A 14,398-nucleotide genomic window follows, 5' to 3' on the forward strand; every position below is an offset into this window, starting at 1 on the left:
CCTCCTGTATAGGTCAGATGGGGCTGAACCCATCCAGGATTGCAGCAAAGCACTGAAACCTCCCACATTTTGGATAACCATGCCCCAGTCTTGGCTCTGGGGTCCAGCTGCAAACACAAATACCAAGACCCTTCCCCAGATGTGCAGGCGGCACTGGGAAAAGCCTCTGTTGCTGGGTTTGAGGTTGCAGGAGCTGCCTGCACCCCGGGGTGCCGGGGCGAATCCAGCGGCAGCGCGAGGCGGATTGGAGCCGGTGTCTCCAGGCGTGCCGTGCCTGCGCTGCCATCCTGCCCGCTTTGATCTGGGGCCTTGGCGCAGAGCAGTCTGCCTGGAGACACACTCACGTGCCTGGGAATTAGGTCAGGCCTCGGTGGGGATTAGTGGGGCGGCTGTGGGACCTGGGACTTCGCTGGGGCTGCTGGGAGCTGCTGCTGGGCAGAAAGAGTTGGGCTGGAGGGGAGATCAGCCAGGGGGGGACCTCACACGGCTCCCCCCATCATCATGGTGTGGATGCCCAGAGAGGGAGCGTATCCCCATCCTCATCTCTGGAATGCAGAGGGGGTTGGAGGCCCTCAAGGGCTTCAGTTTCCCCCTGGCCAAGCTATTAACCCCAGCACAATAACTTTACTCCCAAACACAAGGTGCCCCAGTGCCTGCTGCGCTGCTTTTTATTTATACCTGCAGTGGAAATAAACCCAGCATTGTCAAAGCCTGGCAAGAGGAATGAGCTCATCTCTTATATTTGGTGGTGATGAGAGAAGGGTAAATAAACAGCAGCAGTGCAGACTTCCTTGCCAGACCCATCGAGGTGAATTGGGGGTGAGCTTTTGCCATCCCCTCCCACAGCTGCTGGGGAAACTGAGGAAGGGAAGCGAGCTGAGGCAGCCACACTGGGCACCCCTGAAATGGGGTCCCAGCACCCCCTCTCTGGCTGGGTGCAAGCCAGAGTATGGCAAGGTGAAACCCAGCTGGGAGGGTGTCTGGGGCTGCCAGGAGCTCCTGTGTATGGGCAGGGGGTGTCCTGGCAGCTGCCAAGTCCCCAGCACAAGGTACCAGCAGGGTGGGTGAGAGATGTTACAATGATGCTGAATCAAAGATGGGCAAATGTTGCCTGATTTGGTACACAGTGCCCCAGTAAACCCCTAGTGTGGGATGCCCAGTAGCTTTAAACACCTGGTCAGGTCCAGGGCATGTACAGGTCCTTGTGCAGGCAGCATCTGTGCAAACGGGAAGGTATAGCCGCCAGGACTGGACAACAAGGACACGCCTGCAGCACCAGCTGATGCTTGAGCCTAAAGGGTCTGGAGGGTGTAGGGAAATTCCCAATTTAAATCAGCCCCAGGTAGAGGGGTTTGGATGTCCTTCTACCATGGGTTCCGTGCACCCAAGAGCCTCACGCTGTGGCAGTGCATGGCAGCTGGAGGACTCTGCTGCAAGAGGGGCCGTGGGTTCTGGGCAGGGTCTGCACCTGTCACCCACACCCTGGCTGGGGATATGGGGCACAGCTACCACCTGTGTCCGTGTGCAGGGGGCAACTGGTTACCAGGACCCTCTCCTTCAAAACAACCCCCCCAACCTCCTCCCTGCCACCTCTTGGCTAAACATCCTCCACATTTACTGAAACTCAGGGCTTACTCACACCTCCCCGGCTGGCTGCAGCTGCAGAAGAGGTCCCGGTGTTTCCTGCCCAGCCTGACTCAGCCCAAAACCCCAGCACCTCTCTGCCCCTGCTGGGATGCAGGGTCTGGCATCCTGGTGGGATGAAGCTGGGAGCACCCACTGCTTTTCCCTCTGGGCTGGTGGTCATCCTACATGCCCCTTACCCAGCCTCAAATTTATTCCTGCTTTTCATCCCCCGTGGGCAGTGGATGTTCTCCACTGGTCCCCAGCAGATTGCTTGCTCTGCTGGTTCTGTCTGGGGTTGAAGTTGGGGTCTGGGGGTGTTTTCCTTCTATTTGTGGTAGGCGGATGGAATCCCTCTGTCATCCCCCTGGGGAAGGGACGGGAACATCTGGAGAGCAGTGGGAGAGCTGTGACTCATCCTACAGCATCATTAACTTCTTATAGCTGGTTATCATCTCCCTCTGATAAGGAGAGAGCAGTATCCGTGGGGTCAGGCTGGTGGTAATTGGATGGGAAGGCTTCAGGGTTAACCCTTCCCCAGCTGCCAGCTGAGCTTCCCCGAGCTGCTGGGGCGCAGTCAGTGCTGGGGAGCAGCTCGGGGCACCCCCCAGTTGTGCTCTCAGCCCAGGAGGGAGCCCAGCTCACCGCGGTGGCTCCAGGGGAGGGAGGGGAGCTGGAGCAGGAGGGTGCCACTGCATCTCCAGGAGTCTGAGGACAACAGGCTAATGACTGTTTCTAGTCAACGTGCCAAGGAAAATGGTGCCAAGAGCATCAGTCCCTGTTAGCAGGGTGTGAATCCCCCCTGGTCTCCCCATCACACTTCTCTCTGGGTGTAAAGATGTTTTTGAGTCTTGCTTTGAAATTGGCTGAGCCTTCCCTTTGAACACCCCCCCCCCACCAAGCCCATGCCTAACGATGCAAACGAGCTAATTAGGCCACGGTGGAGCCCGAGGCTGATCGCCTGGGGCCAGTGCCCGGCAGCAGCTCCTTCCATGCACAGAAAACAGCTTGCGGCTGCTCTCCCCGATCCGCATCAGCATCCTTCAGGCAAGTGACAGGTCCCGCAGAAACATCCGTGGTGGGGAGGGGGAAGCAACCAGGCTCCCCCCGGGGTGAGAAGGGGTTTGAGGTTTGCCTGGTGCATCCCGCTGACGGGAGCAGCGCTCTGCAGTGCAGCCCAAGCAACGAGACCCCCCAGCAGCGTTCCTGGAGGGTTTCAGCCCTAAAGAGGAGTTGGAGCATCTCGCAGGATCCCTGACCCCACTCTCCGGCCATGCCAGGCTGAAGCCAACCTGCCAGCTCACTTCTCCAGGGCAAGCGCTAGCAAAAATGGGCAACTTAGGTGTCACCTGCCCCTGCAAATGCCAGAAGAAATAACTGTTTGCCAGCGGAAAAGTCCAGAAGTGTGGCTGGGAGAAGGAGAATGAGCATGGATGTGACTGGGGCCAGCACACAGCAGGCAAGAGCCGGCACAGCCCTGCCTGCCTCAGGGATGCTGAGGGCAGAGCGGCCCATGGGGTGATGCTGTGACACCAGGGGGTGCCAGGTCACATTCGGCCATGCTGGACGGCTGCCTGCCCCGGCGTGGTGACATCTCTCCCGGCTGTCCCCGCACAGCCCCGGGGCATGGTTCCCAGCCAGCTGGGTGCTTTCTCCTGAAAATGAGGTAGCGTCTCCGATGGCTGGGTTAAAGGCTTTGCTTCAGGCATTGGTCAATCCATTTTCTCTCTGGTCTCCAAGCCAAATGGCAGGCACTGGCCATAAGGGACCTGCCACGGCTTCTTCAGAGGAGAAGGCAGCCAGATTCCCACGCTGCCTGGTTCATGGTTGGGACACCCCAAGGAGAGGAGACCAAGGTCAAAGTGCCCAAAATCAGCCTTTTCCAGGAGCTGCTCCCCATCCCAACCCTCCCAGCTGGGTGCCTCCAAAGCTTTGCCCTTAGGAAACAGCTTTTCTCTGCTCTTGGGGCCTTATTGCCCCAGAAGTGAGCAGGGCCACATGTGGTCAGCTGGAATGGTTGGAGACTCAAGGCATTTTCTGCTGGAAAAAGTTGGGCTGGGAGATGGAGCATCTCAAAATGGGACCTGTTTCAGTAAAGCTGCATTTGGGGGTAAAGACCCAGAGAGGGGAGGGGAAGAGGGCTCTGAGCAGGGCATCACCTTCTCCATCACAACACATTGGGCCACTTGTGGCCTGACGTGTCACCTTTAAGAAAAAGCAAAATTGCCCTTTTTTCAATATTCTCATTTAGAAATAGCAATAAATTCAGTTCCTACAAATGAACCATTTTGAATTATCCCAAATATCACGAGCTTTTTTTTATTATTCCCTCCAACTCCTCAAGATTTCCCCTATGAGGAAAATTTCCAAACATTCTGTTTGGCTCCAGTTCGAATCAAAGGCGGATTTTGAAACCTCTAGATCTTTGCAAATGGAACCGTTACCCTCCGGGCAGCCACCTCCTGGCCCGGCTGGGCTGAGAGACCTCCAAGAAAAACGCATGAGGCAATACCAAAGGATGCTGAAAGGGCTCTTTGCCCTCGACCCTGCTGAAGCAATGTCCCCGCGCTGGCCTGGCCGTGGGGTTCAGATGGACCTGTCCCACCCTTTGGCTCCTGCTGGACCGTGGGACATTTCTGCCCGGCGCATTGTCCTGTCCTGAGCCCAGGCTGGATGGGCTCAGCCTCCTCTGGGTGCTTTACCCCATCCCTGGAGCATCCTTCACTGCCTTGCCAAGGACAGCTGCCTTTCAGGGCACATTTGCAGCATTTTGGGCTCGCTGGGGGTGATGTGGGCCTTCAGTAACGTGTGTGGCCCGGGGACCATAACCCCATTCCATGGATGCATTTTTCCAAGGGGAAATCATAGGCTGCCACGTCAAGTGGATGGGGGCATGGGCATGGGCAGAGAAATCAGCACCCATGTCCAGAGGAAGGCCTGCAGGGACAGAAAAGCTACAAGCACCATGTCAGAGGGGCAGCACCACAGGCTAATGTTTCCCACTGTGTCTCATCCCTGCAGACGCCTCGGCTGTGGACATGGACCTGTACGATGCCCAGACGCTGGCAGAGGCCCTCAAGTGGTACCTCCAGGAGCTCCCGTCTCCCCTTATCCCTCCAGCTCTCTACAGTGACTTGGTCCACATGGCTCAAGGTAAGCATAGACAGGCTCTCCCTGCACCTGGGACCTTTGTGGGACTGAAGGAGCTTTAGCCTCCCTGAAGAGGCTCCCCAGCATCTCCAGGGCAGCTCCTGACCCCATTCCTTGCTCTATGCTGTACGAAGGGTAGATGCCGAGAAGGACCACTGGGAACATCCCCTGGAGTGGCACAGCAGTTTTTGGGAGATGCTCCGGGAGAGCAAGGCGGGGACCCAATGGGCAGCTTCACCCCCATCACAGCCCGGTGCTCTCCCGCCGCAGTGCCCGGAGGAGGAGGTGCTGCCTGCTGGGACGGGCAGCTGCCAAGCCTGGGTGATGCTGGCCCCAGAAGAAAGCATTATTATAATATTTTGGCTCCGCTGCCTGGGAATTTTCTTCCGTAATCTCGTTAACTCCTGGCTTTATATGGGCATAGAAAATTCTCTGCTTTTCCAGCTTAGTGCCATTAGGAAGAGCCTTTATGTCCCTGCAAGCTTTCCAGCCTCTGATATGTGTATGAGACTATCAAGGTTTTGGTTTTATTTGATTTTTTTCAAATAAATAAGGCAGGGCTTGTATACAGGTCAGCAGAGTCCACGGTCCATCCCAACAGGGGGCCTGGACCAAAACCCATTTCACATGAGTCCTTGCAGAACCTCTCAGCCCAAGACCCCACGGGCAACGCCAGGCACACACGATGCTCTTGCCCACTGTGTTAGATAGAACCTGAACCCCTTGCTGCCTTCGAAACCAGGATTTCCCCTTTTGCAGCAGTTCTCATCTCACTGCTGGTTGCTGCAGTATCCTGCATCGCCGTGCATCACCTCCCTGTCCTAAACCAGATTAGCACTCAGGCAGATCATGCTCTTGGCTGCCTTAAGAGGCACTAAAAGATCACCTATGGCCAGACCAGTGCGGCCTTTTTCTACCATGTCCTGGTGGGAAAATGCAATGAGCTCTTTGTGGCCTCCAGCAAGGCAGGAGGGACACGCAGAGAAACCGAGGGATAACTCACACCCCATCCTCCCTGCCCTGTGCAGACAGGGAGCCAGAAGAAATACCCCAGGGCTGGTGGCATCAAGACACAGCCTTCCCCTCACCCTCAGAGACAGGAGAAATCAAAGGCTGCCTCCCTTCCAAGGATATAAACGCAATTAGGAAGCAATTAGCTGGGTTGCCTCGTTAAGCAACTTCAAAGGGAAGCGCCTTTCCCCACAGCCTGCGCTGGGGCGGGCTCTGCTCCTGGCACAACGGGTGCGGGAGGGGGCAGGGCCGGGAACAGAGGCGAAACCGATGGAGATTTCTCTGGAGCTTTAAAAGCAAAAGACTAAAAATACAAGTCTTTCAGGAGATGGTGCTGGGTTTTGGCAGTCTGCCCTGCAAGCAGACTCCTGCCCCGCTTGAGGTTGTGGGCTAGAAAAGAGGCAGAGTGACCACCTGCAAAAGGAGGTCAAAAACATCCCCCAAGTCCCCACTTTGGCTGTGGACCTTTCCCCTCTGCATCCCCTGGGTGCAAAGAGCAGCCGATTGTGATAGGGGAGTCCTGGAGTGAAGCCAGACTTCCCACAGGAGCAGCTTTTCAGACACAGGGGCACACAAACGCCCCATTGCCCTCTGAGCTGGGTTGCAAACCTGCTTCAGAGATGATCCCGGGCACCTCACCCTCCAGCTCTGGTGCACCCCAGGCCCCAAGGATAGGTTCTGGGAGCTGTCTGAGCATCGGCCAAGCCTCAGCCTGGTGCAAAGAGCCGTGGGGAGCTGAGTCAGCCCCGGCCCAGCCAGGCTTTGAAGCTGGCTGAGAGCAACACAGCCCTGGGGACATCCCTGTCCCCGCAGATGAGAGAGCTGGGCCAAGGCGGGGATGGAGGGTGGCTGGAGAGCAGCTGTTTCCCGTGCCCGTGGCAGGACCGCAGTCCCAGGCCACTGAGCTCACAGCTCACAAGACTGGGGAGCCCCAGCCAAGGCTGCCAGAGGGCACCGGGGACACGTGGGGACACTGGTGGGAACAACACAGGCCTGTGGGCTGCTCAGGGCACCTCTGACAGGGGTTCTGGTAGAACCTCCATGACGTGGAACACCATCAGGTGCCTGCTTTTATTCACATGGACAATTCAAGTATTGCTGGAAGCAGCTGTACACCAGTTAGCCCTCCCTGCTGCTGCATTTAAGGGGTGAGAGCGGTCACACTGGGAGGCGTGCAGGGGCCTCGCTGTGGCCATGGGCCAGTAGCTCTCAGCCCAGGTGCACCTTTTTTTCTCCTTAAAACCCTTTTCCCTCCCAGCTTCCTTTTTTAATGTGGGGAAGGGCTGAGCCTTTAAATCTGGCAGATCTTCCAGCTGGTGTTCATTTTCCCACCTCTGCTTTGCTCTGCCTTTTTCAAGGCTTTGCCATGCAGCAGGGCTGGGCTCCTGCAGTTATCCACTGGAGCAGCAGTGAGGGGTGTTTAGGTGCAGCCCATGCCAGGTGAGAAGCTCAATGCCCAGTGTTCCTTCCCTGGCTGTGCTGAGAGGGGGAATGTGCTAAAAACATCCTACAATCTGATCTAGGGTGGTCTGAGTGGGTAAAAGAGGCTGGAGGCTCCAGAAATAGGTGGCTGAGACACCCCCAGGGTAACACATCTTACATTCTCTGTGCTCCCCAGGGTACTGAGATGTCCCGCCACCTGTCTGTGGGAAGGGATGGGCTGCAAAGAAACAGTCATGGGTTTTGGGGGGAGAGGTTGAGATTGGGATTTTGGCAGCTCTGTGGGGAGTAGAGACCTGCCACAGCTCATGCTGTGTATGTTGGCAGGTTCTGGGTTCCCATGAGAAGCAATGGGATGCCCCAACCTCCCCAAGTGACCTTTCTTCTCCCGTTTCCCCTCTGCTGCAGAGACCCCGGGCTTGGAGGAGTGTGGCCAGCGAGCCAGAGCCATGCTGGCCCCCCCAGCCCTGCCGCAGCCTCAGGCGCTGCTCCTGCGCCAGCTCGCCTGCCACTTCTGCAGCCTCTGCCAGGGCACCCGCAGGAGCCGCGTCTCACCTCGGCTCCTCGGCGAGCAATTCGGGGAGCTGCTTCTGCGCCCTGCAGCGGCCAGGTGAGATGCCCTGCTGTGCATGGGATGGAGCGGGAGAGAAAAGCGTGCCCATAGCCAGGCACGGGCATGCTGGCCCCCAACTGTGCCGGTTTTGCTGGATGCCAGCCCACCAGTGGCTCAGCCCCAGGGTTTTCCAAAGGGGGAGGCCAGAGCTGGAAGCGCCCATCCCAGCCCTGACATCACAGCCGTTCCCTCGGTCACCAGCGTGATGTCACACACAGCACTGGGATACACAGAATTGCCCCAGTCCCACAAGAGGTTTGTCGGGGTGGCTGGCTCCTGTCCCAGGGCTGTGAGGGTTTCTGGGGGGCTGAGCTGCTGGGCACCCTCACGGACCCCCTGCTTCCCTCCACAGTGCTGAGGCAAGCCCTGAGCTCTGCGCGAGGATCCTCGAGTCCCTCATCGTGGCCAGTGAAGCGGCCGAGGCACCGGCAGCCCCAGGTAAGAGACACCCAGCTGGCAGCAGAGTGGGACAGCGGGGGTGGAATTCGGGGAGGCGACAGCCGCAGGTCACGGGGGGGTTTCAGCGGCCGGTGTGGTGTCGGGAAGGTGCCCGTGTCCCTGCAGCAGTGCCTGGGCTGCGCTGGCTCCCTGGCCGGGCACGGTGTCCCCATTTCCCTGCTTTCTCCTCAGAGATACTGGTTTGGAGGCATTTCTTGGCATCTCCTCAGGAGTTTTGTGGCTGTTTTCTTGCTTAATGTCCGTGTTCCTGCTCCTCGGTCCCAATGTGGTGCCAGTGGGTCCCGCTTCCCCATTTTAGGGGGCTCGGTGGGTGCGGTGCTCTCAGTCAGGGGTGGCTGTGCAGCGTGTTTTGGTGAGCGGGGATCTGGCTGCAGTCTGGGAGTTTAAAAAATAGCAACAGAACCATAAAATGGCAGGATGGTGCTTGCTGTAGGATCAAATCTGGGTTTATGATTTTTGGCTTGCGTCTAGTTTTCATGTGGGCAGAATTATGCTGCATTCAACAAGGCACTGCTGCCCCAGTTATGGGGTGTCCTTCGGATGGGGACGGGTCCTTGTTCCCCCACCTCTCTGTGCCTGGGTGAGGAACCAAAATAGTGTGTTTCTTCTGCAGATCTTAATGACCCCACCCAACTTTCAACCACCAGGAGTGCAATTATTCCCCTTTTATTACCAACATCAGCATTTGCCTTCAGCAACAATTTGCTCTTCTGCTCTGGTGGCTGAAGTCCCAGCCCTGCACTGGGCACCTTCTCCTGCTGTGTCCTTCTTGCCTGGTGGCATCTTGTGTCCCATCAGTGTCCAAAACCAAAGCGCGTGCCCCTTGCACCCTCTGAAGCGCCCCAAGCATGGGGGGCGAGTGGTCCATCCAGGCAGGAATGTACATGGTGGGGAGGGAGGGTGCTCAGCAAAGCACAAACCACAGACCCTGAGGACCCCAGAGGTCCATCCCTGTGGGATCCCATCTCCAGGCAGCTGCTGAGATCCAGCCACGTCCCTGCATGGAGCTGCCCAGACCCCCAGGAGGCACAATTGCTTCCAGCCCTCCTGCTTGGAGATACGTCGGCGTCGGCCCCAGTGAATTCTGTCTCTTTGTGATGTACCCATGTCCCTGTCATCACCCTGGCTCCCTGGGGGGTGGTCTGGCCAGGCAGGATTACAACTCTTAATATTCCTCGTAAATCAGCCCTTTCAGACCCGTCATCTTATTTGTTGCTGTCGCCTACAAGTTTGTTGAGATCCGTATGTCTGTTCCACCCACCAAAACAGATGTTGGGCAGCTGCAGCCCAGCAGTCCCAGGGGACCCCACTGCCGACCCCAGACCCTGCACCGTCAACATGGGTCTTCACCCCAAACTGAGCAGAGGAGTTGAGCCAGACACCGGGGTCCTCATCCTCTTTCTGGGTCAAAATCTCCTCTATGGGCACATGCCCATGTGGACACCGCACAAGTGTGGGGCAGGGCACGGGTCACCTGGGCTCACTGCCCCCCAAGCTGCAGGACCTCAGACAAGCCCTGCCACTTCCCCACTCTTTGTACCTAAAAGCAAGGATATTATTACTTGGCTGTCATCACATTAGGATGTTGGGAAGCTTAATTAAATGCCTGCAAAGCGTTTCTGAGAGCTGTGGATGAAAGGGGCTATATATAAAGCGCAAAGAATTATTATTAGCGATGGGGTCCGCGCCCCGGCCCCACTCCCGTCACCCCGGCCCCACTCCCCTGCGTTCCGGCACCGTGATTATTTTCGTGCATGTGTGGAGTTGTGGTCTTATAATTATACATGTAAAATAGCTATAAATATCCTGCAATAACACTGCGGGTGTGTGCACATAGCACAGGAATAGGAGTCGGTAGCTGACACGGAGGAAACCGCGGTGTGACCTCATTCTGACTCAGGTGTAAATATACCTCATGCAAGCGGGCAGCTGGGGGGCTGGGGGCTGAGGGGACAGTGGCCGCCTTGGCAGCTAGGATCATGTTTTGGGTGAGGACTGAATCTGGCTGCTAACCCCAGGGGGGCTCCTGCAGGGTTGGGGTCTCTCCTTGTCCCCTGCATCCTGTGGCTGACAGGGGAGGCTTGGATGTGAAAATCATCATGAATAGGAATGTAAATGTTGAAATTTGGTTGCTGGAGGGGCTTCCTGGGGTAGATTTGCTGTTGTTGAATTTGAGGGGGTCCCTTCCCGCAGGTGCTGCTCCTGGCGGGGGTCTCTGTAGCTGCCCATGGATGGGCTGCAAAGGGGAATGGTATGAGATGGGTCCATGATGGCTACTGAAAGCTCTTCCCAGCAACCGGCGGATGCAGCAATAGGGTCACACTGGAGGCATTGGTTTCCATGGGGCCATGTACCGGTTTATATGGGACAACGGCATTGACTGGTGACAAAGCTGCGACGGAGCTCAAGGCCAGGTGGCCACATCCAGGCCACCTCACCGTGTCCTCCAGCAAGCCCCCAGTGCTGGGCAAGCCACTTCAGCCCAGGGGCATGGGGACATTCCCCAGCCCCAGGGGGACCAGGGTGGGGGACACAGAGCCCACAGCAGGACCCCAGAGCTTGTGGAGGGGCTGTTTCCCAAGCAGGGTGATGTGGTAGGGAAAGGCAAAGGGAAGAAGTGATGCAAATACTAGCTCAGCTGAAGGAAGATGACTTCATCTCCTTTTCCTCTCCTGGTGCTATTTATAGCCACTTTAATTTACTCCCCTTTGCTTTATTATCTCTCCAGCAGGCCGTTAGCCCTCAGACAGCAGGATGCCTTTACTCACCATGCCGCATAGAGTTCTGAAAAAAAAAAGCCACCAAAAAATACCCAAAAGCAGGGGCAGGAGGCAGGGAAAGACAGCAGAGTGCTGGGGGCAGGAGCATCGCTGTCCTGTGGCACAGGTTTCTGGAGAAAATGAGAGGATTTGGGCTTCTTTTGGGGACAAGAGCAAGAACTGGGTGAGGAAGATGTCCCTTCCTCCTTCAGAGCAGCGACTGGAGGGGACAGGAGCAGCAACGCCAGGGTTCCCTCTTCAACCCAGGATGGGGTCCACTGTTTTGCTGGACTCTGGCAAAGTGGGCACCCCCTGTGGCCCCAGGACACCCAGCCCTGCCCCACTTTACATGGGGCAGTGGCGTAAAGCCCAGTGGCCGAGGATCAGGCTCCAGCACCCAGCCCAAGCACCCTCAAAACACCTTCCCAAAGAGCAGGTTTGGCAGCCCCGTGCCATGGGGAAACTGAGGCATGGCCTCCTCATGGAGTCACTCTGCTAGTGGCTACAAAATCTGGTACCTTGTGGGGGTTGGTACCCAGACACCCAGCACCATTGGCACCCCACACCCCAGTGCTCAGCAGGGATGGAGCCCACAGGGCTGCAGTGGTGCTGGTGGTGGGTGACATCCCCTGACATCTCCTGATGTGACACGCCGGGCAACTTCCCAGCCTGAGCCCCACACAGGCACCTCTCTGCAAGCACCACTGCTGAGCAGGACTGCCACGTTGAACCAAATTGGAAGCACCTGGCTTTGAAGTTTTTAATTAACTTTTCCTGTTTGCTTTTTTTCTGAATCCAAGGGAAGAGCCCATCCTCTCGGTGTCCCCAGCTCACGTGTCAGTGTGTCACAGTGGAGCTTGCAGACTCGGTCAAGGAGGGCTCAGAGGGCTCGCTGGGGGGTGCAGAACCCCCTGCCCAAGATGCTGGGGGCTGTGTCCAGCCACGAGCCTCCCACCGCTTGGCCCAGCATACCTGTCACAGTGTGCCTCCAGTTTGTGTTACCTTTCGGTGTTTCATTCCCTTGAGGCTGCCGATGGGGGTTAAAAACAGCCAGGAAAATAGCCAACCAAAAACCCCTGGGTTGAAGGGCAGCATAGGGAGGCTGTAGCTGAGTGGTCCCCTGTGCTGAGACACCTGGTTCTGCCTCTGATAATCTGCAAATAATACACAGAAAACAAATTAACGCTGGGGAAGAGGGTGAAGAAAAGAGAGCCTATCTAGCGACGCAAGATAAAGTGGCTAAAAATAACATTCCCAAAGGCACAGGGACGAATACGACAGGGATCTGCACTCCTGCCATCCCAGAAGGTAGCCCTGCACCTCCCCAGCTGCTCTGGCCGAAATGCAGCCCAGCCCAGAGAATCCGGAGAGGGAAAAGCCTCCGAGATGGGCAGCAGTGGGGAGGTGAGAGGTGCAGAGCTGTGGTGCAGGGAGCGATGCTCCCACCCACAGCAGAGGATGGGGGTCCCCCCAAACACCCCGCATGCCCAGCTGGGAGGCAGCTGCTGCCTGACCCACTTGCAGGCAGCCGGCGGGCAGCGGGATGCTGCCGGGAGACCCCGGCGCTGCTGCCTCCGCAGCTAATTTTAGCCTGTATTCAATTAATCATGGAGCCAGAAGGAGATGGCAGCACCACAGCAAGCCCAGCCCTTGCCGGTGCCCCTGCCTGCCCCCTGTCTGCCCCGTGCTCACTGCTGGGGGGCTTGGAGGAGCGGGGACTGGGATGTACCCCCACCCCAGGATTTTAGACTGAGGAACTAGGATTTACCCTGTGCTGCATTCCCCTTCCTCCAGCCGCCTTTATGTGGCTGGGGCAGGTCCGGGAAGAACGTCCCATGGCAGCCTATGGTCAAGCGTGCTGGATGCCTCCTTCAGCATCTCCTTGTGCCTCAGCTTCCCCTCCTGGTGGCCTTTGCCCATAGGGTTTCTTGGGCTGCCTGTACTGCTCTGGGCAGGTGTTTTCCTGGCACACCAGGGATGCCTTCCTGGAGCGGTGACACCCACCAAGGGATGTCTCAGCCAGCCCAGATGACCACCACACACCCCAGGGGCAGCCCCTTTCCTGGGGGTCACCAGCTCCGACCCCTTCCCATCCCCAAGCGCTGCAGGTGGCCATGCCCAGGCTGGGCAGAGCTGGGGCAGGAGCACCTGCACTGCTCAGAGACCGGCAGCTTCCCTGGCACAAGGAGGGACTCTGGCAATGCCATGGGGATGCAGGGTGACAGCCCCATGGTCCCTCTCTCTCCATGACAGCCACAGCCCTGTTCCACCAGTCCCGGTGTCAAAAGCGTGGCACGATCCAGCCCTCCCCGTGACAGGGAGAACAGCTCCTGACGGAAGCACGTCTCGGCTGGGATTGAAATCCTTTTCCTCCCTGCACGGTGTGGCCGGAGCTGATAAGGGGCTGGATAACCCTAAGCATTGTGTGTGCCGCCGGTCCATGACCCACTGGTGGTTTCACTGCTGGGGAGGAAATGCTGCACTCGGCCAGCCAGGATTCAGAGGGATTTGGCTGGAATTTGGGGCGAGCCTCCGTGCGCGCCGGCAGGAGGGTGCTGGGGCTGCACTGCTGCCTGGGCAGCCTGCCTTTCTTTTTGATGTCATGTGAAGTTTTGGGATGGCTCCATCAGATCCTCACTGGTGCAAGCCCAGGCTGCTGTGCCAGCACGCACCAGCCAGATCCTGGCTGTATGGCTGCAAAAACTGCCAGCCCAAAACACTCAGGTTGTCTGCAACAGCCAGGGTTTGGCCCTTGGGTTCGCAGGCCTCCAGATGGGGCTTTTTACCTGGGTCACGCCTGCCTGCTCTGCAGGGCAGCTCCCAGAGGCCAGGCTGGCTGAGCAAGCCCTTCTCATCCCGAACAGAGCCACCGCTTTGCTGTCACGGGGCTGGCTCGCTCCTCGTGCCGGCTGCTCGCCCAGCCAAGCTGCGGGAGCACGCGTGCCAGCACACGTGTCCTCCCGGCTCCTGCCCTCAGACGCTGTCTGGGATGGAGTCGCTCTTTCTGCTGCGGTGACTCCAGCTAAACACTGCCAGTGGCTTCTACAAAAGATGGGGATGGTGACAAAGCACCAGTCACGCTGCCAGCTGCAGCTGGTTTTCCAGCTTGGCACCAAAAGCCAGGAGCATCCTCTCCTGTGCAGTGGCATTTCTGTCCCCTTCAGCCTGCCTGGCAGTGGATGGGCAGCAGCGTGTCACCCTTTTGGTCAGGAGATGCCAGAAAAGGGCAATGCTGCCCAAAGGGGGATTTAACACTGGAGCAGGAGCGTTAAAGGGTGGCTGATCCCTCCGTGATCTCACCAGCACCCCTGGACCTTGCCTCCTTGAGAGCATCCCGGCTCTG

General features: G+C 57.7%; 1 protein-coding gene across 2 annotated transcripts in view; it reads left to right on the forward strand.

The window, feature by feature from the left end:
- Nucleotides 1-14,398, forward strand: part of PIK3R3 (phosphoinositide-3-kinase regulatory subunit 3) — a 78,059-nt gene that overhangs the window by 9,918 nt on the left and 53,743 nt on the right. For both annotated transcript variants that reach the window (XM_021285617.2, XM_005501011.4), the window contains exons 5-7: nucleotides 4,645-4,776; nucleotides 7,633-7,834; nucleotides 8,190-8,275. In XM_021285617.2, coding sequence (XP_021141292.2) covers nucleotides 4,645-4,776; nucleotides 7,633-7,834; nucleotides 8,190-8,275 — 420 coding nt within the window. The remainder of the gene's footprint in view (nucleotides 1-4,644; nucleotides 4,777-7,632; nucleotides 7,835-8,189; nucleotides 8,276-14,398) is intronic.

Source organism: Columba livia, chromosome 8 (assembly GCF_036013475.1).
Source record: "Columba livia isolate bColLiv1 breed racing homer chromosome 8, bColLiv1.pat.W.v2, whole genome shotgun sequence".
NCBI classification, from domain to species: Eukaryota; Metazoa; Chordata; class Aves; order Columbiformes; family Columbidae; genus Columba; species Columba livia.